General features: G+C 36.1%; 1 protein-coding gene across 1 annotated transcript in view; it reads left to right on the forward strand.

The window, feature by feature from the left end:
• LOC122745526 (heat shock transcription factor 2 binding protein) overlaps positions 1-25566 on the forward strand; it is a 101540-nt gene that overhangs the window by 41427 nt on the left and 34547 nt on the right. The window contains exons 4-6 of the mRNA XM_043990860.1: positions 3018-3167; positions 8988-9123; positions 14220-14337. Coding sequence (XP_043846795.1) covers positions 3018-3167; positions 8988-9123; positions 14220-14337 — 404 coding nt within the window. The remainder of the gene's footprint in view (positions 1-3017; positions 3168-8987; positions 9124-14219; positions 14338-25566) is intronic.

The following is a 25566-nucleotide window of genomic DNA, read 5'->3' on the forward strand; positions in this document are numbered from 1 at the left end:
ATAGGAATATAATAAAATATTATAGTATTCTCTAAGAAGTAATGAATTGAATGCATTTAGAGAAGCATGGGAATACTTTTATGAATTGAATCAGAGTGAAGTAAGAAGAAGGATAACAATTATTAAGTAATTACAATATTACAGAGGAAAATAGCTTTGAACAACTTAAGATTTCTGATAAATGCACTGATGTTGTGACTTCAGAAGACTGATGATAAAGCACGCTTCTTGTGTTTTTATGAAGAGATGATGATGTGGAGATTCAGAATGCGACATGCATTTTCAGACCTGGTCAGTTGTGGCTGTTTTTCTTGATTATATTTGTTATGAGGGGTCCTTTTTGTGGAAGAGAGAATTATAAGGGGAAGGGAGTAGATATAGAGATAACAAAAAAAGGAAAAAGAAAAGTATATCAACAAAACATTTTAAAAAATACAGAGAAGAGGGGCAGCTAGGTGGCACAGTAGATAGAACACCAGCCCTAGATTCAGGAGGACCTGAGTTCAAATCTGGCCTCAGACACTTGATACTTACTAGCCGTGTGACTCTGGGCAAGTCACTTAACCCCAATTGCCTCATCAAAAAAAAAAATACAGAGAAGATCAGAAGTTCAAAAGGGAATACATATAATCAGTACTATTGTAACTACCATGTTATATTTGTTTCTTTGATTTTTTTTTTTTTTTTTGGTGAGGCAATTGGGGTTAAGTGACTTGCCCAGGGTCACACAGCTAGTAAGTGTTAAGCTAGTGGCGCTCTGTCTCGCTCTCTTTCTTTTGGACGCTGGTGGAGAAGGGAGCTAGAAATGCGCTCTCCCTTTAATAGATAGATGAATATAGGCCTTTCTCTCTCTCTTTACCAAATTCTTATTCTCCTTAATAAATGCTTAAAAGTCTAACTCTTGCTAAAGCTTATAATTTATTGGCGACCACTGATTAGATATTTTAGACAGACTAGCTAGAATTTTAGCCCTTAACACCCCAATTGCCCCCCCCAATCAAGGAATTAGACTTTTTTTGTATTGTATTTATTGTATAAAACATGGGTAAGCTCATGGATGCTATTGTTACTCCTCCCTTGCCCGCTGCAAAGTAACTGAGAAGAGATCTATATTTATTGATGCATATGCCTATTTTTCATTTTTATAAAATTTTATGAGATCAGCCTATACACATATGGAGGGTGTCTTTAATGCCATTATATGGAAGGGATGGACAGACATTTCTACCACAGATCTCTTTTTCATAGTTAACAATTGACTGAAAACTATAGCCAATACAAGATCCTACTGGGCTTGTTTGCTGTTTGTTTGGGCTTTACTGACCTTATCTAACATATGGAAGGCCAGGAATGTGACTGGACTGGTAGATGAGATAATGTCCTTGTACCAGACTTATCTTTGACTCTGCCTTTTCCTGCCTGCTTATCTACATGGGAGGATGGAAAAGGTTTGGAGTTGAACCTAGTACCCAAGAGCTATTTAATGTTTATTTAGCAAATAGATAATGGTGAGGAGTACTCTAGACTTCAGAAGTTAAAATCAGGAGACTTGCTGGCCATAAGTGAGATCTCCAGAGAGACTAAGGGCCATTTAGTCCAAAGAAAAAGTTGAGTCTAAAAAAAGATCCATTTGATACTGAGAGCACTAACTCTTTGCCCTACCAAATTAATTTAATTTAATTTTTTTTTGGTTTGTTTTGTTTTTATGGGCAATGAAGGTTAAGTGACTTGCCCAGGGTCACACAGCTAGTAAGTGTCAAGTGTCTGAGGCCAGATTTGAACTCAGGTCCTCCTGAATCCAGGGCTGGTGCTTAATCCACTGTGCCACCTAGCTGCCCCGAGCACTAACTCTTTAGCTAAGATTATTCTTTCTCCTTTTTGTTTATAAAGCTTGGTGCCTGGGACTAAAAATTCCTAGATAGAATTTAGAAGTCTCATAACCAAGACTCTCAAGAGAATGAGACAGATTAGTCTCTAAGTGCTGTTTGTTTGTAAATAAGAAGCATTTTTTCCTAGGACTTTTGCTCATTAGTGGTTGGGGTAGCTATTTTTCTAAGAAATGGATTTGAGCTAAAAGATTCAAGCAGAAATAGCCCTAGAGATTGTCTTCAGATGAAGCTGGAAGCCAGAAGCTGACAGAAGCTCCATATCCGTGTAGTCCTAGTGGGACTGGACCCGGCAATGCTCAATGAAGACTTTGGTTAAGCCAAGCAGCTTCTCGAGTTGACTTTGACTAATACAGAAGTTTTCAGTGGACCAGCTGTTCTAGTGGAACTTACACATTTGATGTCCAGAGTCTAATGGAGCAGCATGCAGCTGAGATTATGTGTTAGAGTGGGGAGCAGGCCTGATAGGGGCAATGTGATGACATCACCAGAAGACATCATTGTCCCTAAAGCATCAGAAGCATGAGTTGCCCTTCTATACATGCACTCTGGCCACATGTATTTCTCACATGTTGACCCTGCATATATTCATGTTCCTCACTGATGGTGGGTGTTTGTAGGAGGTTTGTTAGGGAAACATTTTATTGCTACTTTTCTTACTATGAAATTTCATTATATAGTTTTGCTTTGAACTAATTGTGACCTCTGACTATGAAGAGCAGGGTATCTGAGCTATTGTTTTAGGACACACATATAGGGCTCTTAACAGTGTTAAAGTTCATAAATACTTTAAAAATAAGCTGTACATAATAAAGACTTATTGTTTCATATACAAGTCTCTTTCTTTGCATATGGAAACATTCAGATTTATTGATGCTTGTCAAGTTCATAATTTTTAAAAATTCAAAAAGATATAAAGCAGTTACACTCAGCTGTATCCTTCTTTCTCTGAGCTTTGCTTGCCCTGGATGGTGGCTCTCTAAGAAATAACTTTGATGAGTCAGCCTTTATAGTTAACATTTACACTTACAATTCTAGCATTTAATTTTAAATTTATTATAACTTTTTAAAAAGAATAGAAATAGAATGATGGTGTTAATCTTCTGATATTTTATTCTGATTTAATTTCAGGAGAAACTGGCTCTTAGAGAGCAGCTGAATGAATTGAAGCAGCAACTATTGCAGCAGGCAGAATATTGTACAGAAATGGGAGCAGCAACATGTACCCTTTTGTGGAGTGTCTCCAGCAGTGAGGAAGTAGTTAAAGCAATCTTGGGAGGCGTAAGTATCCTATGTGAACTAAATTTGGTATTATAATTGAACATTAAATAACTTAAAGGATATGGTAGTTATAGTAATACTTTTGTATGAAGGACCCAGTTCTTTATGTCTTTTTTTACAAAAATTTATTCAGTACTTAAAACACTGCAATGACTCTCATACTTTCCCAATCACCATTGGACTGAAGCAGGGTTGTGTGCTTGCTTCCATGCCTTTTACCATGATGTTTTCAGTGACATTAATATTGATAGCCTTCAATGAGGACAAAAATGGCATCAAGGTCAACTACTGCACTTAAGGTCAATTATTTAACTTGAAAAGGCTATAAGCCAAGACTAAAGTGGAGGGAGAGTTGGTTTGTGACTTTTTGTTCTTAGATGACTTTGCACTCAATGCAGCTTCTGAGGCTGATACAACAAAACATTGATGATTCTTTGTCGCTTGTGCTAAGAATTAACATGAAAAGACCAGGTTCTCCACCAGCCAGCACTGCACTATCCATATGTAGAACCATCAGTTACAGCAAATGTAGAAATTTTGAATGCTGTGGATAAGTTCACTTACCTTGGCAGTAAACTTTCCAGGGATATACACAGAGATGATGAGGTTGATGCATGCATAACACTGAACTAGCTCAGCATTTGGACTCCAAGAAAATGTGTGGGAGAGAAGAGGTATTAGGATGTCTACCAAACTGAACATTATTGTGCTGACCTCATTATTCTTTGCCTGTGAAACCTGGATAGTAAATGAGCACCATGTCAGAAAATTGAACTGCTTCCATTTGAATTATCTTAGGAACATTCTGAAGATTACCTGGACACTGAGGTCCTTTCTCAAGCTGAACTGTCAGTCATTCAAACCATACTATAGAACATGAAACTCCAATAGGTTGGCCATGTTGTTTGAAAGCCAAATGTAAATTTGCCTAAAGAACTATATTACCAAGAACTTACACAAGGAAAGCACTCACATGGAGGTCAGAAGAAGTGAAAGGACACTAACAAGCTCTCTCTGAAGAACTTTGTAATCAGCTGTGAGACATAGGAGACACTGGCACAGTATTATCTAGCATGCATGTGCACATCAAGAAGATGTTGTGTTCTATGAGCAAAGTAGAATTGAATTAGCTTAAAAGAAATGAAAGACGCATAAATTTAGAGACATCTCCCTTCCAAATGGTCACACAGAACTTGGATGCATGACTTGTGGTGGAGCTTTCTGAGCTTGTACTGATACGATCAGCCACAGTTGGACACACTGTACACTGGCCCCAATATTGTGATGTCATTTTGGTCTTTCTCAATCATGAATGACGAACAATAACACTAATAATCATAATGAAGGACACAAAGAAGTCATATAAGATTTTCTCTTCCCTTAAAAACTTAGAACTTAAGTTTCTCATAGAGATGAGACATGTACATAAACAGCTGTAATACAAAGTCATGTAATAAGAGCTAGATATCATAATATATATTTACTAGTAAGGAGAGTACTTATAGCTAGAGTGAGAAGGAGATGGTGGGAGGGGAATTTGAGGGAGTCAGGACATCAATGATGTGATGACCCCCTGAAGGTGACACTGGCATAGAATATTTATGTGGCAGATGATAAGGCTAGGAAGACAAGGTCACAAACTCCTATAAAGAGTCATAAGCAAATTTAGGAATCATCTCATAGTCCTACTCCCTCATTTTTATGAGGCAGAAATGGATTTCCAAAAAGGTATGTATTGATTTGTTCAAGGTTGCACAGGAAGGAAGCAGCCGAGCTGGAGTTTTCTCTTGCCTCGTCACTCCACCTCCCGTCTTTAAAAGATCAACCTCATAAATATGAGATGGGGGAGGTGTAGCTAGATAACAGTCCATTGAAAAATATTCATAAGATTTAGTAGATTAAAAGCTCAAAATGAACCAGTAGTATGATATAGCCCCTAGAAAAGCTAATGTGATCTTTGGTTCCATTAAGAGAATAATAATAAGGAAGTGGTATTTCCATTGTATCGTATCTGGAGTATTCTGTTCTACTTACATAAGATGTGCCATATTTTAGGTAGGACATTGATAAGTTGGAGAATATTTTTTTCTTTTTGTTTAGTGAGGCAGTTGGGGTTAAGTGACTTGCCCAAGGTCACACAGCTAGTAAGTGTTAAGTGTCTGAGGTCAGATTTGAACTCAGGTCCTCCTGACTCCAGGGCCGGTGCTCTATCCACTGCACCACCTAGCTGCCCCCAAGTTGGAGAATATTTAAGGAAAGATCTCAATTTCATGCCATATGAGGATCTATCAAAGAAAATGGGACTTTTTAGCCTGGAGAAGAAAAGATATAGAAGGAACATCATAGTTATCTTCCAAGAATCTGAAGCAGTGTCACCTGGACACACTGTGTGGACACATGGAGATTGTTTCCTCATCTGTAGAATGGGGATAACAGCTGTAACATCCACCACCTCAGAGCTGTTGTGCAGCTTTAGCACTTGGTAAACATTTTCTGAGTAACTGGTTTAATTAGGTGACATCCACATATACTACATCAAATTAATAAATTTTATAATTCATTGAAGTACAAAACATTAAATTCCAAACCTCAGCAGCAATAGTGGTGGGTGGTCCTTTCCCATCCCAAGTCCTTAGTAGACAGACAGTCTGGCCCAGGTTGCTATTAAAACAGGTCATTTGTTTCCTTGTACAAAGAATCCAATCTAACCCACATTTCTTAAGCACCTACCATGTGCCAGGCTCTGTGTTAAGTACTGAGGATACACTTAATACTAAGAGGATTCCTTTCCTTAAGGAGTTTAAAATCTCAAGGAGGAAGATAGCATACAAAAGGAAGTAGGAAAGTGGGGGGAGGGATGGGAGGATGGAGACAGCAGTGGGTATCTTGTTCTGTGAAAGTGAAACCAGACAGAGCAACAGATACAAAGCGGAATGCTATGACTGCATTGAAACAGGTTCTTTGTTTCTGTATACAAAGGATAACTTTGATCAGTATTAAATTATACTGTATTAAAATCACTGGTCTAAAAAACTAAAGGATCATAAACACCTTTCTGGTGCTACTACTGCCCAAGATCCCATTTGATGCTGAAACTACCATTTTCCTCCTTTGTAAACTTTTAAAACACTCTGTGTGTGTGTGTGTGTGTGTGTGTGTATAAGTATATATATGTATAAATATATATATATTATATAAATAATTGTTATTGTTATTGGACCAGTGAAAGGCTCCATAGTCAGGGAAACCAGGGAGATATTGATGTATTCTAGGCATGAGGTAATTTGGGCCTGAATTAGTGTCATGGCAGTGAGTATAGGAAGAAAAGATGGATATTTAAGATATTATAAAGGACAAATCAATAGTATCTGGTGATGTGTTTTAATTTTTTTCAATTTTTTTTTTTAAGCGAGGCAGTTGGGGTTAAGTGACTTGCCCAGGGTCACACAGCTAGTAAGTGTCAAGTGTCTGAGGCTGCATTTGAACTCAGGTCCTCCTGACTCCAGGGCCGGTGCTCTCTCTACTGCGCCACCTAGCTGCCCCTCAGGTGATGTGTTTTAAATAGAGGGATATGGGAAACAAAATAACTAAGGGTTCAATAATTAAAGGTATGTAATAAAAGAGATATGGACATCAATAGAAAGAGAAAGTTTGGGGAATGGGGAATGAAAGTAATAAGTTGCTTAGATTTTGTTTCTGAAAGTCAGTGTTTTACTTAATGTGTGGTTTAATACACAGGATAAGCATAATGACATTTTCAATCATCTACTGTTAAAACAACTTGCCTCTCATATTTTTACCTTGTTTTCATTTACTCTATCATTTCCTTATTCCTTTACCACAAACTTCTTTGAAACACTGAGAATAAGTGAATGAGGCTTTCTCTTCCTTCTACTTGACCTCATAGTTTTGTTTTCTTTTTTTGGCAGGGCAATGTTAAGTGACTTGCCCAGGGTCACACAGCTAATAAGTGTCAAGTGTCTGAGGCCAGATTTGAACTCAGGTTCTCCTGAATCCAGGGCCAGTACTTTGTCCACTGCACCACCTAGCTCCCCCCTTGACCTCATAGTTTTTGACACTATCAGCTAACTTTTCCTCTTGGATATGGTCTCTTTCCTTGGTTTCCCTGACACTCTTAGGTTTCCTTGACTTCTCCTCTTACCTGTCTGACATCTCAGTCTCTTTTGCTGGATGGATTGGTTCCTCACCTCCTAAGCATGAAATTCCTCAGGACCATCCTTGGCTCCTTTTCTTCTCTGACTACACTCTCTTGATGATATTATCAGCTCTTGTGGATTCAATAATCATCTTTATGCAGATGACTTTGAAATCGACTCCATCCTAATCTTTCTCCTGAACTTTAGCTCTTTGTTAACAGCTTCTTTATCTGGATCTCAGCAGGTCCAAAATGGAATTCATAATGCCCTTATAAGGGCTTATAAATTCTTTTAAGGGATTTATAAATCCATGTGTCCTCCTAACTTTTTGTTGTGGGCATTACTATTCTATTCATCTAGGTTTGTAATCTCAGAGTAATCTTTGACTCTTAGTATTTTTACTTTTTTTTTTCTTTCCTGAGGTTTTCCCCATTTGTTTGGATTCTTCTTTCACAACATGTATACTGTGGAAACACGTTTAACATGATTATACATATATTACTTATATCAGATTGCTTGCCATCTTGAGGGAAGAGGGAAAGGAGAGAGGAAAAAAAATTTGGAACTCAAAATCTTATAAAAACAGATGTTGAAAACTAGCTTTACATGTAACTGGGGAAAATAATATTAAGAGTGAAAAAAAATATTTGACTCTTTTCTTTCCCTCCTCTTCTGTGTCCAGTCAATTAAAAATTTTTGTCACTTTTACTTCCATAGCATCATTTATATCCATCTTTTTTTCTTTGCTCATGCAGCTTTAACTCTAGTTATGGCCTTTGCATTCTCCTGCCAGGACTATTACAATATCATTCTAATTAACTTCCCAGTCTTTCCTGTCCCTAATCCATCTTCCACATAAATTGATAATCCTAAAACACATATCTTGACAACATTGCTCCTTTGCTCAGACATCCTCATTGGCTACCTACTGCCTTCAGGGTAAAAGATTCTTAGCTTGGCATTTAAGTCCTTTGAAATCTGTCTCCCATCTATCTTTCCAGTGTTATTTCATCAGACTCCTTTGTACACTGTCTTTCAGTCATGGTGGCCACCGTGTGTTGTTCATACACTGAATTCCAATTCTTACTTCCTGCCTTGGCATAGGCTCTTTTTCATGTGTGCCTTATAGAATCCTGCATTTCTTTAGTTTTTTGTTTTTTGTTCTGTTTTCGTTTTAATGGACAATGGGGGTTAAATGACTTGCCCAGGGTCACACAGCTAGTAAGTGTCAAGTGTCTGAGGCTGGATTTGAACTCAGGTCCTTCTGAATCCAGGGCCAGTGCTTTATCCACTGCACCACCTAGCTGCCCCCCCCCCCTGCATTTCTTTCAAAAGCACAACTCAGGTGTCACCTCCTTTTCAAAAGCCTTTCCTGATTCTGCAAGTCATTGGTGTTCTCTTCCCTTCAGAAATTACCTTGTATCTATGTTCCATTTAGCTATCTGTGTGCACATGTTGTATATCCCTAGTAGAATATAAGCTCCTTGGTGGCAGGTGCTGTTTTGTTGTCTTATACTTTCAGTATTTTACACTGAGTACATGATTAATAAGCATATGTTTTATTGATTTAATTGTTCCTGGGAAAAGAGAGTAATGCTACTTACTCTGTTTTTAAAAGCTTTAAAAGAGTAAGGCTTTTTAATTGTTCTTTTCAAACTTTTAGGGTAAGGCGTTGAAGTTTTTCAATATCACTGGACAAACAATGGAGAGTTTTGTAAAATCACTGGATGGAAATATAAAACAAGAACTGGATTCCGATGAAAATCAATTTGTATTTGCTTTGGCTGGAATTATAACAAGTAAGTCATTTTTTTGAGCTTATTTCTCTTTACATCTACAGTCTAGAGAATATATTATATTGACAAAGTATTGGCCAGCACATTTTGTTCACTTATGTATGTGCACAAAAGTCTTTTTTTATGACATCTCAAACCACAGTGATAATTGAAAGTTTACATTAAAAAAATTCTGAAGTGAACATAACATTTCATTGATTTTCTATTTAAATGATGAAACACTTAAAAATTTAGAGCTTCAGCTCTTTTCAAATTAGCTTTTTATGTTACCGTATTTAGGGCAGCTAGGTGGTGCAGTGGATAAAGCACCACTCTGGAGTCAGGAGGACCTGAGTTCAAATCCGGCCTCAGACACTTAACACTTACTAGCTGTGTGACCCTGGGCAAGTCACTTAACCCCAACTGCCTCACCAAAAAAAAAAAAGAAAGAAATATATTACCATATTTAGTCTGTGTACTAATATGCATGCTAAGGTAAGTGCTAATTTAGTTTTTCAAAAGGCTTCATAGAGAAATCCTCTAAAATGAATATAAAGAAACCATGTTGCTTTTAGCCAGGCCAGATTCAGGCTAATATGGTAGTTCAGACTCAAGATTGGAATGTGAAATTATATCCTTACAGACAATTTAACAAAAAAAAATCTGTATATGAAAAAATAATACAGAAAAATGGCCTACCTCTATTAGAAGCATAGGGCAAAGTGAAAATACAGAGAATCTACCAGTAGTCTCTCGAGAAACCCCAAAATAAAAACTGCCAGGAAGGGTCATAACCAAACTAGAGCTCCAAGATCAAAGAAAAGTAAGCAACCAAAAATGAAAGAGTTCAAGTACCAAGGAGCCACTGTCAGAATCATAGAAGACTTGTCTGCTACTTTTTTAAACAGGAGATTTTGGAATGTGGTATTTTAAAAGGTAAAAGATAATGGTTTACAAACCAGAACAACCTATTTGGCAAAATTGAGTGAAATCCTACAGGGACAAAATAGATCTTTAATGAAATAGACTTCCAAATATTCTTGATGAAAAGGTTGGAACTGAGTAAAAACTTAGAAATCCAAATCAGAAATAAGGGATAACAATCATGACTTTAGAAAAGGCAGCCATAAATATATACACTACACTACTTACAGGTACTATATTCATTCATAGTTAATGAATTAATATCAATAATATATGCACCTGCATGCATATGCACAGGCACAGACACATAAATGTAACTGAAATAGGCAGTAAAACCATAATAGTGGAAGATCTCATTTTGTTTTTAAAATTTTGGAGTACTGTAGAGTGATGAAATGAATATTAGAAGTAAGGTAGCCAAAAAAAGAAAAAAAAGAGAAATGAGGATCATTGAAGCGTTTTTAAAAATATACAGAAGAGAACAGAATGGAGGCCAGAAAGAATGACAGACGATGACCACTTTAAATTACATGTTGAATTTATTATATATAATAAAAATTATATGATTATATTAATAGATGCAGAAAAAGCTTTTTGACAAAATCTGCCCCTTGTTTAGATTAAAAATGTTGCAAGTATAGAAATAAATGGACCTTTCCTTAATATAATAAATATCTAAAACTGAGAGTTAGTATTATCTGTAAAGAAACAGGAATCCTTTCAAATAAAAAGGGTAAAGCTAGGATGTTTATTGTTATCACTATTTGCTATGGTTCTAGAAATTGCAATTATACCAAATAAGTTGAGAAAAAGACAGGTTTAAGTAATTGGAGAGATATGAGTTACCTATGTGAAATTAATGTCCCACCAATTATTTGCCTTATTTTTAATAATATGGGAAATATATAATAAAATAATAAATAATAACAGTAATGATAAAGATAGGTGACATTACTACTCGAATTGACATACTCAGTGCTGTAACAATCAAACTACAAAAGAGTCACTGGAGGTCTTACTTTGCCAGTTTTGTAAAGTTAAGTTGATATTTTGCACCCAAGACTTTTTACATTTTATGCCCATTAAATTTCATCTTCATATATTGGACCCAATATTCTAGCCCATTAAGATCTTTTGGAATCCTAATTCTGCATTAAATTTTGTTAGCAACACCTCCTAACCTTATGTTATCTATAAATTTGATAAGCATGTCATTTATGCCTTTAAAAAATAAATGTATACTGATTTTTTGTTTGTAAAAAAAGAGTCATTGGATAGAAATAGGCAAAATAATAACAAATATGAAAAAAGATGTGAAGGAAAGGCACTTAGCAGTATAAGATCACAGAGGAAGCCGTTGTTTCTATACCTACCCCTCCAGGTTATATGATCATGAGTAATTTTAATGTGTAAGAAGGATGTGTCCTTTCTCTGTTCCCTCTATCAGGTATGTAATCTCTCTGATTTTTTGAGGAGGGGAACAACACAATTGCCTGAACAAAAAAGTTAGCCACACTTATGGAGGTTTTGAATATCTGGGCCATGGATGAATTTTAGAGTTGAGAGAGTTGAAGACCATTGTGCAAGATACCCTCATGGCTCTCCCAGAGGGCCTACCAGTTTATTTGAGATATGAATACTTATGTACTAATATATGTTATATTACTGTGTTCATTATGTGTTTAGAAGCTCTATCAACAATTTGGATTTTGTGGCAGTTCATCCATATTTATTTTTTGGTACTTGTAAGCAGGCCTGGGCTATTTGTTTTTTTTTTAGTGAGGCAATTGGGGTTAAGTGACTTGCCCAGGGTCACACAGCCAGTAAGTGTCAAGGGTCTGAGGCCAGACTTGAACTCAGGTTCTCCTGAATCCAGGGTTGGTGCTCCATCCATTGAGCCACCCAGCTGCCCTTATTTGGTTTTATAGTGACATGATTCTAGACAGTTTAAGGTGCTTATAAAATAAGATTTTCCTGATGACCTAGATAGAAACTCAGAGTACTAAACCCCAAGTACTTATCCCTTTATGAGCCCTACACATTTCTGAGGATTTTCTGAGTATTTTCTTTTTAATTTGACTTGCATATTTTAGTGAGGGGGTGATTGCAGACCTCCATGTGGACGTCCTTCTGTGTTGCAGGGGTAGAATAGGGAAATTTTAGGGGCTCTATGCGATGACCAAGAGGGAATTTTTTGTTTGAACGTTGAGTTGGATTGTCTATGTGTTGCTAGAACCCCTGGAGAAATTTTGGATGTCCTTATTTGTTTCCAAGGATTTGGGTGAATTTTTACCCAGTAGTAATAGCAATAATAATAATAATAATAGCTGGCATTTACATAGTGTTTTAAGGGTTTTGCAAGACACTTTGTATATATTATCTCTTTTTATTCTTATAACAGTCCTAGGAAGTAGATGCTATTACCCTCATTTTACAAATGAGTAAACTGAGGCTGTGAGAGGTTAAATCATGTGTCCAAAGTCACATGGATAGTCTGAAGCAGCTAGGTGGTTCAGTGTATAGAGCACTGAGTATGGAATCAGGAAAACTTGAGTTCAAATATAGCCTCAGACATTTACTAGCATTGTAACCCTGGACAAGTCACTTAACATCTGTTTGCCTCAGTTTCTTCAACTGTTAAATGGGGATAATGACGTTACCTACCTTCCAGGTTGCTGTGCTGATCAAATAAGATATTTGTAAAGCGCTGATTAGCATAGTGCCTGGAACATAGTAGGTGCTATACAAATATTTATTTCCTTTACTTTCCATTCCTCTGAGGCAGAATTTGAACTCCGGTCTTCTTAACTCCAAGTCTAACACTCTTTCCAGTATATCATCTAGTTTAGCTTTCTGACTTGAAAGGTTTATATTAATTTCCAGTTAATCCCAGATACGCTAATCCCTGTGACAGAGTCTCACATTTCTGGGAACTCTATAAGGACTCACAAATACAAATAACCAGTTACTGGAAGATGCAAGGGCAGCTAGGTGGCACAGTAGATAGAGTGCCAGCCCTGGGGTCAGGAAGACTCATCTTCCTGAGTTCAAAAATGGCCTCTGACACTTACTAGCTGTGTGACCCTCAGCAAGTCACTTAATCCTGTTTATCTTAGTTGCCTCATCTGTTTAATGAGTTTGAGAAGGAAATGGCAAATCACTCCAGTATCTCTACCAAGAAAACCCCAAAAGGGGTCACAACAAGTTGAACACAACTGAAATAACTGAACAACAACTAAGGCAGATTCAAGTGTTCATATCTTCATGCCAAATATATTTTTATTTTTTGCAAAATGGGGATAATAGTATCTATTTCCAAGAGTTGTTGTGAGAATAAGATGGAATAATATTTATAAAGTATTTTCTAAACCTTAAAGTACTATATACATGCTATTATTGTAGTAGTAGTAGCAGTGATGGTGGTGGTGGTGGTGATGGTGGTGGTAGTAGTAGTATAGAAGTTGACTTTACTTACCCATATAATTAAAGAAATTTGATCAGTACTGGTGAGACTTTCTCTCTTTTTCTCCTGGTCCCAGTTAGTAACTTGTGACTTTATCTTCTTGGTTAAAAGTTATTAGTAAAAACAGGCATGTTAGGGGCAGCTAGGTGGCATAGAGGATAGAGAATTGGCCCTGGAGTCAGGAGTACCTGAGTTCAAATCCGGCCTCAGACACTTAACACTTACTAGCTGTGTGACCCTGGGCAAGTCACTTAACCCCAATTGCCTCACTAAAACAAAACAAAACAAAAAAAAAAACCAGGCATGTTTTAAGGCAGAAATTCTCTTCCTTAGCTTTGCTATATGGTAGTCAGCTGGTTTTCCCCTCATCTAATATTCAAATGCTCACAATTTTACAGACATTTAGTCTCCATCCTCTGGGAGCATTATATACTGTTTATTTTGCTTCTGAATACATGCTTTAATTAAATTAAAACAGCATTTCATTGCAAAAGTTGTTTGTTCATCACAATAGGAATATCTCAACTACCTTAGTTAAAATACTGTGGTTGTCAGTTCAGCTTTATGGTTTGACAATTATTGGGCTAAAATAATTTTTAATCTACTTTTTAATACTTTTTGTAGTTCTGAAACTGAAATCAAATATTATTATACACTAAGGACAATCTTTTATAACTATTTAAGTCTTGGAACCATATGAAATTTAACAATGAACTTTATATTTCTGTTGCAGATGTTGCTGCCATAGCTTGTGGTCGTGAATTTCTGGTTAATTCAAGTCGTGTACTGTTGGACACAATAATACAGCTTCTGGAAGACTTGAAGCCAGGACAGTGTACCAAACTCAAAGTGTATGATGGATAATATTAAGATGAAGATTATTTTCTCATTGCTTAGAATGTATTGAACTAGTCTGTCTAAGTAAGCTCTATTCACTTGAGAGTATTCCTTAAAAAAATTAGAAAGGATAGATTTTTGGTGAGTTAAAGGAGCACTGTCTTATATGTGTGTGCATGTGTCTATATATATATTATATATATAGACACATACACACATATGTACACATACCATATATGCATGTATATGTATGTGCATATACACATGCACACATACACAGAAATATGAGCTGAATCTGTGTTTTCATTAGCAATGGAAACTCCTGGGTAAGGAAACTCCTAATTTGCAGCTTAGTACCTTCTTTGCAACTTACAGTATTAGAGAGTTGCTTAGAGCATTGAGACATTATATTACTTGCCCAGAGGACTACACACACACACACACACACACACACACACACACACAAATGTAGACATTGAATTCAGATTCATTCATTCAAATATGAATTCAGATTAATTCCAATTCCAACCAGTCACTAATTTACAAATAGGGTTTTATAACACCTCAAAGTAAAATGTAGTGACTAGAATGCTAGACTTGGAGTTAGGAAGACCTTAATTTGAATTCTGTCTCAGACACTAACTAGCTCTGTGACACTACTCAAGTCACATAACCTCTGTGTGCCTCAGGTTCTTTATTTATAAAATAAGAGTTGAGGGGGCGGCTAGGTGGTGAAGTGGATAAAGCACCGGCCCTGGATTCAGGAGTACCTGCGTTCAAATCCGGCCTCAGACACTTGACACTTACTAGCTGTGTGACCCTTGGCAAGTCACTTAACCCCCATTGCCCTGCGCAAAAAAAAAAAAAAAAGAGTTGAACTTGATAGCCTCTGGAGTCCCTTCCTGCTCATAAATTCATCTATAAATCCCATGGTCACAAATTAATTTTAATCTATTTTAGTTAAAATACACATATGTGTGGTGTAGCAGAAATGAGGAATATTCACAAAATCAAACCAAAATTTTGATACACATTGAAACTCCAAGATTAGTAATCACTGCCTTTGATGATACAACAGGAAAAGATGTTTAAGTTCAGATTTATTTTCTTGCTTCATTTCATTTAGTTTGAGTTTTGTACTTAGAGGACATTGAACTGTCAAATCAGATTATTTCACTTGATAATCAATTTTATTTTTTATTCCTTTTTGCAAATGCAAAGATAATTCGTGAAGTTGCATATATTACCTTTCTTGTACTTCTCTTTGGGGTTATTTATAGATAAAATAATCTGTTCATCTGTTTTGGGGTTATTGTTTTTTGTTTTTTGCAATTCCCTAAATGTTTTTCTCTTTCTTTTTTTCTTGACTGTATGTATACCTTTTTTCATTAATAATTAGACTCAGTTTTGTGGTATGTTTTTGCAGCTCAGGTTCTATTACTTTTTGGACTGTATTATTCCATTCCTTTCTCTGATTTCATATAGCTTCAGACTAATTCTTTGCTATTTGAGTTGTATTTCTGTCATATTTAAACTCGTTCTTGTGGATGTTTGCACATTTTGCTATTTTTACTTAAAATTGCAAAGTATAACCACTACATGTCTCAAAGTTTAGAAGAAAGGGTTTTTTTTTCTGGTGGCAGTTTGTGAGTTCTCTTAACTGATGCTTTGTTGTCCATATTTAAAAGGTGTTTTTTTTTAACAGTTCTCTTGTATTGTTTCCTATAGTATGGTATTTAAACCTTTTGATTTGTCATTTATTTCAAGGAGACCTGTAATCCTTAAATTATCTATGCACATCCTATCTTAAAGGTCAGCCATGTTGATTTATGTAGAATTCATTTGTTCTATTCATATTGTCCCTTTTTCTTCTCTTCAGCTAAATTTTCCTTTTCTTCAGTATTTTTGCGTCCCAAATTTGTTAATCTGTTTTTCAAAGTTTCTGCTTCTTTAGAGAGATTATCCATAATAGATTGTTTTTCCCATTCTGTTGTTTTATAATTCTGTGTTGAGAGCTTTAATTTCTGACCTAAATTCATTCCTAGCTTTTTTTTGAATTGTGATGTTCATTGGAATTCTTCAAAAACAAAGGAGGAATAACAACTTCCAGCTATTTAAGTTGTTCCTTATTTCTTTAAGGAGCACTTTGTAATTGAATTTACACAAGTCATTTGTATGCTTTGGTAGATTAATTTCCAAGTATTTTATATATTTTGTAGTTATTTTATTTTTTAACTTTAACAGTCTTTTTATTTTAAAATGTCATATGTGAATGCTTAGTCTTCCCCTACCCTGCCCCAAATTTTATATCAACTTTTGTGAAAATGATCCAGTCTTTAAGGTCTTGTTTTGGTGGGACCATCTAGCAAGACTAATCCTACTAAACAGTTGAGTATGCAATAGAAACATGATGAGGAAGCTCAGAGGCATAAGAGTTTTAGGGAAAGAGAAACAACAGATCTCTGGCAATGTCTTCCTGACATGTAGAAGAGAATAGGTACCTTATAGTAGCCGACCTAAGCTGTGGCCTACTTTAACCCAATTCTGTTCCCTGATGGTTGCTTCTTTTATTATCATTTCTCGTCAGGCTCAAAATATTTTTACTCATAATGACTTAGATATTTAAGCCTGAAAAGTTGTTATGTCCTGTGAATGAGTCCTCTGGCAATCTGTACTTTTTCGATGTGAGTCCACAGCAAGTATAGTACTTCCACCCATAGATGTCTTTGACATAATTCTACCCATCCCTGACACAAATACTCTTTGACCCCAAACCTTATAAATTCCTAGATATCTTTGCTTAATTTATATGCAGGAACAAGTAATTTTTACTTTTACTGAGCAAGAAATTTGTTACCCAGATTGGGCATAGAAACCCTGAAAAATGATCTGCATGAATTGGGGCCATTTCTACATGTTTGGATGACTGACATCCTATATATTTGGCCCATTGAGCCTTACACTCAACCTGGGGGTTAAAGGCTCCCTAGTCCAGGATTCTTCTTGTGAGGTTTGGTCTAATAGAAATATGTTGCCAATAAAGAAAAAGTTTGCTTACGCCTAACTAAGCTACTTATAGATGCTGGCTCATAGTGCTAATTGCTCATTAGAAAAGAAGAAATTGCCCTTAGATGAGTCAGCAGCCCAATTACTTCAGTGGGTATAGGCTGATAAAGAATAATTCTTCTTTGTTTTAAATTTTGGTTTACCACTCTTTTATCCTATGTACTATACCAAAGAGAAAAGTCTGGGAAAAGACAGAAATATTATTTCCTGATATTTTCAGTTTTGCTAAAATATTTTTAATATACTTTCATAGTATCACAGTACATTTTAAATTTGGAGGGTATTTTTGAGGTTTTTGTAGAATTTCTCTACTTCCTTATCCTCTGCAAGGGATATTGATACAAAAATTAAATTATTTTCCTAACCATGTTTTTTGCAAATGTTTATCATGTGCATTCAAGAATTAAATGCAAAGATGATGAAAAATGTTAGAAAATATAGTTCTGAAGTAAAGAATCAAAAAAAGAGAGAGAAGCCAAAAGCTACTACACGGAAACCTTACGCCTATCTGTGCATCATGAATACAGCTAGGTCCAGGTTAGTGCAGGTAATGAATCCCTTAAAGTGATCACATTATTTAAGATTACGCCATTCAAACTTTTAATTTTATGTAAAATCTGATAATTGGTTCCAGGCCAATGGAAATATACATAACAAATATAACAACAAAGGATAATAAAAATGTATTTCTGATTTAAGTTTATTACAGTCAATCGTCTTATACCTTACTCCTCTCACCTACTCACATATGCTTAGATCCAGTCAAGGAGGAGCAGGTTTCTTTGCTGCTCCTCAAAAATGAACCTCAATCTTCTCAGGCCAGGCGTTTTCACTGGCTAGCATCCATACCTAGAATACTCTCCCCCCTCATCTCTGCCTCTTAGCTTCCTTGGCTCCCTTCAAGGCCTAGCTAAAATCCTACCTTCTGATCCCCTTATTTTAATACCATCTCTATTTCCAATTTATCTTCTATATAGCTTGTTGTCACATAGCTGTTTGCCTATTTTCTCTCTCATTAGACTGTGAACTCCTTGGGAACAGGGACTATCTTTTACCTTTCTTTGTATCCCCAGTGGTTGACATAGTACTTGGCACATAATATATGTTTAATAAATATGTAATACCTATTTATAGAAAGCAGAATTTAAAATAAAAAACTACTGAACATTATTATTGGCTGAACAACAAAATTGATTAAAGAAAGCAAAATATATGTTTACAGCATTCATATGATGAAAACATTGTTATTGTCATTTAAACTATTTTAGTAGCATAGACTGAAATACCTTCTTTTTATGCTGATAAGTACAGAGAGCTTTATCCACATCTTGGAGAATTTACATGCTCACATTCTCACACAATGAACCAAGTGTATGATACATTTTTTGGTGGAGTAGTAAACTAATCCGACCATTCTGGAGAGCAATTTGAAACTATGCTCAAAGGGCTATGGGGCTGTGCATACCCTTTGAACCAGTTATACCACTGCTAGGTCTATATCCCAAAGAGATCATAAAAAGGGGAAAAGGACCCACAAATATTTATAGTAGCTCTCTTTATGGTGACAAAGAATTAGAAATCAAGGGGATGCCCATCAGTTGGGGAATGGCTGAACAAGTTGTGGTATATGAATGTAATGGGATACCATTGTGTTGTAAGAAATGATGAGCAGGCAGATTTCAGAAAAACCTGGAAAGACTTAAGTGAACTGTTGCTGAATGAAGTGAGCAGAACCAGGAGAACATTGTACACAGTAACAGGAATATTGTGTGATGATCAGCTGTGATAGACTTTGCTTTTCTCAGCAATACAATGATCTAAGACAATTCCAAAGGACTCATGATGGGAGAACTGTGGGATCTGAATGTAGATTGAACCATGCTATTTTTACTTTTTTTTTTTTTTCTTGAGGTTTTCCCCTTATGTTCTGATTCTTCTTTCACAACATGACTAATGGGGAAATATGTTTAATGTGACTGTACATATATAATCTATTTCAGATTGCTTTCTGTCTTGGGGAGGGGGGAGGAAAGGGAGGGAGGGAGAAAAATTTGGAACTCAAAATCTTATAAAAACAAACGTTAAATACTATCTTTACATGTAACTGGAAAAAATACTAATAAAAAAAACCAAACAATGAACCCTTCCCTTATATATCTCCCAGACCAGTAAGAGAAAGAAACCTCTGAGCTTTAATTAGAGATGGATTACTTAGCTTTTATTGTTTGGGAATTAATTAGCCAACAAACAGGTGATACTGATTAGAGAAATAGGAAATGAACCAAATGTAGTTGGATGATCCAGAGTGTTACCTAAAACTGTTAATGCTTTAAATGAAGTAGTTTTGTCCTTGGAAAATTTTTCAACAGCTGGGCTGAAATAACTTGAAGACCAGTCTTCAAAAACAGTGTTAGTCACCCATGCTTTTTCTGGACACTTCGTTAACCCAGAGGTCTTTCCTGGAGAAAAATTCTCCTACCATGGTCCATTTGACTAGAGGTCAATGAATCAATCAGGAGTCAAAGCTAGAAGATTAATAGGAAAGTAGAAATACAAATAGTCTTAGATCTAAGCTTAGTCTATATTGTTTTATAAAACTCACCGAATCCCAAAGCTACCTCTCAGGCTGAGAACAGCGTCAAGCACATGCTGCCACGAGGACCAGAGCCAATCATCCAAATACCCGAACACCCGTCAAACCTGAGCCAGCGTGTATGTGCTGAGAGCGAGAGAGACCACTTCTGTTCTCTCCTCATTTTTAAGCTCGCACCCTGGAAGTGGAGTGCTTGGTCACGCTCTCCCGAGCATCAGCAGGTGCACGGCTGTTTATCACGGTCTCCTCCCCAAAGGGAGGTCCTTCAAAAACTGGCAGTCCTTCAGTAATGTGCATTCAACTCTTAAATTTTAGTTAAAGAACTTTCATTTTTTACCACACTATCTACTTTTCCATTTTCTTTCACTGCCTTAAATAAACTTGAATTTTTTGTTTGAATGGCTGCTTTGATAAGAGAAATGCATTTTAGATTGCAGTCTTCATTCTGCGCAGCTAAAAGATATTTCATCTCTCTCACTGTAACACTTTCTGTTACTTGTACTTGTTTATAAACCACAAAAAGGTGATGTAACTTTGCTTTTTTCTTTTGTTTTGCCTGCATGTTTTATAGTATTGTGTACCTTAGTTTTAGGTACTCTTTTTTTTTTTTTTTTTTTTTGGGCAGGGCAAGGAGGTTTAAGTGATTTGCCCAGGGTCACACAGCTAGTAAGTGCCAAGTGTCTGAGGTTGGATTTGAACTCAGGTCCTCCCGAATCCAGGCCAGTGCTTTATCCACTGCACCACCTAGCTGCCCCTAGTTTTAGGTACTCTTGACATCCTGTCCTATTTTAAAGTTATTGTGACCATGTTTATGCTATTCAGTTATATCAAATTTTCATTCTAATATAATATCAAACCGCTTCTTTTTTGCACCGTCAGTGTTTCTGTTTAATTATTATTCCTCCTTTTATTCATTTTGTTAAGGACTCTTTTTAGGAAAATTATTACAATTATTGGTAATAAAAATGCAGTAGCATATCACACCCATACCTTGTGATGTTCAGCCTGATAATTTAACAGTGTGTTAACATTCTTCTTAACTAGCTTGTGCAAGTCACATTAATTGCATTTTGACTAACCTTGGATTTTGGCTTACCCAGTATCATTTTTATAATTCATGTTAAATTGAATTTCGCATTATTAGAACTCAAATTAATTGTGACCTAGTTAATACTTTCTTTAAAAAATAGGAAAAAAATAGGAAGATGTTAGACTGTGAGCCCCAAATATGTCACCAAAAAATGAAATGCATCACACATCATATCTTAGCATATGAGACTAATTGTTAACATGAAGGGCATTTCCAAATCATCTGTTTGTATATAGTCAAAGTACCTGCTTACTAGAGTAAAAATAAAAATCAATATAAAACTTGAATAAAAATGAGAAAAAGATATGCTATGAACTTTTGATTAAGACAGCAATAAGGAAGGTCTAAGTAAAGCTAGCTCTCCTGAAGATGTGTTAACATTAAGGAAGAATGCCACATGACATAAAATCAAGGAAAAATATCACTGAGGATAGGACAAGGAGATGGGACCTGAAATAAGGACTAGTGTAGGGGTTCAGGACTTCCAGGTAGGTAAATGCATAAAGAAACTGGGCTAAGGCTCACAACCATAAGGATATGGAGATGCTTTAAAAGCCCAGCCTGAATTCAGCACCATCTCTGGTAAGGCTGCTCCAGAGTACAAATCTTAAACAATGGATGAATGACTGCATTAATAAATTGCATGAGGCCAACTGGATGGGAGCAGGGGGTAGGGTTGCTTTTGTTGTTTGTTTTTTAAAGTTTTGAGTTCCAAATTCTATCTCCACCCCTCTCCATGAGATGGAGAGCAATCTGATATAGGTTGTATATGTGCAATCATGCAAAACATTTCCATATTAGTAACTTTGGGCATGAAGCCTCAAAAGAAAAGAGAAAGAAAGAAAAAAAGAAAAGTGTAGCTGGATAATTTGGAGTGCTCCCTAAAATTGGTAATATTTTAAATGAGATAATTTTGTCCTTGGAATATTTTTCAACAGCTGGCCTGAAGTAACTTGAAAACTAGTCTTCAAAAACAGCTTTAGTCACCCATCCTTTTTCTGGACACTTCCTTAACCCAGAGGTCTTTCCTGGAAAGGAGTTCTCCTACCATGGTCCATTTGACAGAGAGCACACTAGGATACAAGCTTGAATCAAGCATGATTCAAAGTTGGGCCACTTAGGAATGATGCCTGAAGCCATGGACTTCTGAGTATGTGACTACATAAGAAAATAAGCCAGCATGATTCAGGTTTTGGTTACTCCAGGAGCCAAGATTGAAAGCTACAGTGACTACACATGGAAATGGACTGAACCAACATTACCTGTTTGAAGGAAGCCCCAAAAGACTTGTATGAACTGATGCATAGTGAAGTGAGCAGAACCAGAACACTTTACACAGAGACAGCAATATTGTTCAATGAAGAACTATGAATGACTTAACTGTTCTCAGCAATACAATGACCCAAGACATTCCCAAAGGACTAATGATGAAACAAACATATTATCCAACTCCAAAGAAAGAACTGATAGTGATTGAACAGACTGAAGCATGCTATTTTTCACTTTCATTTTTTCTTTTATTCAAGTTTTCTTATACAAAATGACTAATATGGTAACATTTAATATAATTGCACTTGTATAACCTATATCTGATTGCTTAGCACCTCAGGGAGTGGGGAGTAGAGGGAGGGAAGGAGGGATAAAATTTTAAAATAAAATGAAGGAGGGGCAGCTAGATGGCGCAGTGGATAGAGCACCAGCCCTGGAGTCAGGAGGACCTGAGTTCAAATTCGGCCTCAGACACTTCACACTTACTAGCTGTGTGACCCTGGGCAAGTCACTTAACCCCAATTGCCTCACTAAAAAAATAAATAAATAAATAAAATAAAATGAAGGAAGTCTCAGGAGATAAATAGAAGTTGAAGACTATGTCTTTGGGTGGGGCTTGATACTAAATCAAGCTCCCAGGCCAAGACTGAAATCCAAGGTCAGGGCTGTGGAAAAAGGCAGGCTCTGAACCCAAGCATCCTCCTCCTCATGGATAACAAAACATCAGGTTTCAGATGGTAATGAAAGATATAGTCCTAATAGGACATTGTCCCATTTCAGGACTTCAGCTGGACATAACACCTGGGCTTAAGCACTCCATCCATTAATGCCAGGTAGTTCAGATTCTAGCCCTGTCACAAAGTCCTAATTTAAGAACTGAAGTTATAGATAGATACCAGCAAACAGAAAAAAACAAAAGGCCTACTGTAATGAAGATATGTTATGGTTTAAAATAATCCTAACAATACCCTAGAGGAAGGAAATAATTCAGAAAAGAACAATCAATTAGAAACTCAAAAAAAAAAAGATGAATTAGCTACTTTTTTTTTTTTTTTTGGTGAGGCAATGGGGGTTAAGTGACTTGCCCAGCGTCACACAGCTAGTACGTGTTAAGTGTCTGAGTCTGGATTTGAACTCAGGTCCTCCTGAATCCAGGATCGGTGCTCTATCTACTGCACCACCTAGCTGCCCCCGAATTAGCTACTTTTAAAGAGTAGATGCAAGAAATGGAACACCTGAAATGAGATAAAAAAAAATAAAATTAGAACCCTTGGAAAGACAATAAACATCTGAGTAAAAAGTTACAATCTTATTCAAATAGTACTTGACCTCATCCCCCAAAATAGAATGAACTAAGTAAAATTCGGTAATTCAGTGAAGCAACAAGAAATATTACAGTAAAGTCAACAAGGCTGAAAAGTTAGAGGAATTAGTTTTATATCTACTAACTGATCTAAAAAATAGGATAAGGATTTAAGAATCACTGAATTCCTTGAAAACCGTGGTGAAACAAAAGCTAGATACTGTGTTTCATGAAATCATAAAATAAAATTCAGTTCTATTAGAGTCAGAGGGCAAAGTAAAGGTACATTTGACTAGTTACCTCCTGAATAAAACCCCAAATTGAACACAACCAGAAATGTGTCTCTCACTCACACACACACACACACACACACACACACACACACACACATACACACACACACGTATAGAAATATGTTAACTTCAGAAATCTTTTTTTTTAACTCTTGCAATAAATAAACCATTAGCTAATCTAACTTTTTATAATGAAAGGAAAACCATATTTCCAGTATCAAAAATGAAAAAAGGACAACTTTTTTTTTATGGGCAAGGGTTTTTAATATCTTAGTACCCAAGGTATTTCTTTTATCTATCTATCTATCTATCTATCTATCTATCTATCTATCTATCTATCTATCTATCTATCTATCTATCTATCTATCTATCATCTATCCATTCATCCGTTCGTTCATTTGTTTGTTTATTTATTCATTTATTCATTTAAGTTTTCAACCTTTGTTTAGATAATATTTTCAATTTCAAATTTTTTCTCCCTCCCCTCCCTGGCCCCCTCCCCTAGACAGCAGTTAATCTGATATATAACATTAAACATATTTCTGCATTAGTCATGTTATACAAGAAGAATCAGATCAAGAAGGAAAAACCTCAAAAAAGAAAAACAACAGCACCAAAAACAAAAGAGATAGTATGGTCCAATCAGCGTCCATATTCCACAGTTTCTTTTTTTTTTTTTTCCTGGATTTGGAGAGCCTTTTTCATCATGAGTCCTTTGGAACTTTCTTGTACTATTGGATTGGTGAGAAGACTCTATCACAGTTGATCAACACACAATGTTGATGATACTGTGCGTAATGTTCTCCTGGTTTTGCTCATCTCATTCATCTTCAGCCCATGCAAGACCCTCCAGATTTCTCTGAACTCCTCCTGTTCATTGTTTCTTACAGCACAATAATATTCCATTACATTCACATACCACAACTTGTCCAGCCATTCTCCAATTGAGGGGCATCCCCTCAACTTCCAATTCCTTGCCACCACAAAAAGAGCAGCTATAAATATTTTTGTACATGTGGGTCCTTTTCCCTTTTTCATGATGTCTTTGGAAAAAAGACCCAAAATTTTTTTGGTATTGCTGGGTCAAAGGGTATGCACAGCTTTATAGCCTTTTGGGCATAATTCCAAATTGCTCTCCAGAATGGTTGGATCAGTTCACAGCTCCACCAACAAGGCATTAGTGTTCCAATTTTTCCACAGCTCCAACATTTATTATTTTCCTTTTTTGTCATTTTATCCAATCTGATAGGTGTCAGGTGGTACCTCAGAGTTGTTTTAATTTGCATTTGCATAAACTGTGGATAAGCCCTTCATTTCAGGAAAGGTAAACAAATGATCAAAGATCAATGCAAAATATAGTATGACTTCAGAGGAGTAATGGTGAATCATACTACCTGTCTCCTGACAAAGAGATGATAGACTGATAATGTAGAATGGGTCATATATTTTGACACATGACCAATATGTGAAATTCTTTTGCTTGACTATGCTTGTTTGTTAGAAGAGAAGATATTAAAAATTACTAAATAGCAAGGAGCTAGTAAAGCCAACAACAACAACAAAAAAGCAGACGTTGACATAAATAACCTGAACAGCTATGAAACTAATATTAAATTTTGTTAGATACTT

Source organism: Dromiciops gliroides, chromosome 3 (genome assembly GCF_019393635.1).
Source record: "Dromiciops gliroides isolate mDroGli1 chromosome 3, mDroGli1.pri, whole genome shotgun sequence".
Taxonomy (NCBI): Eukaryota; Metazoa; Chordata; class Mammalia; order Microbiotheria; family Microbiotheriidae; genus Dromiciops; species Dromiciops gliroides.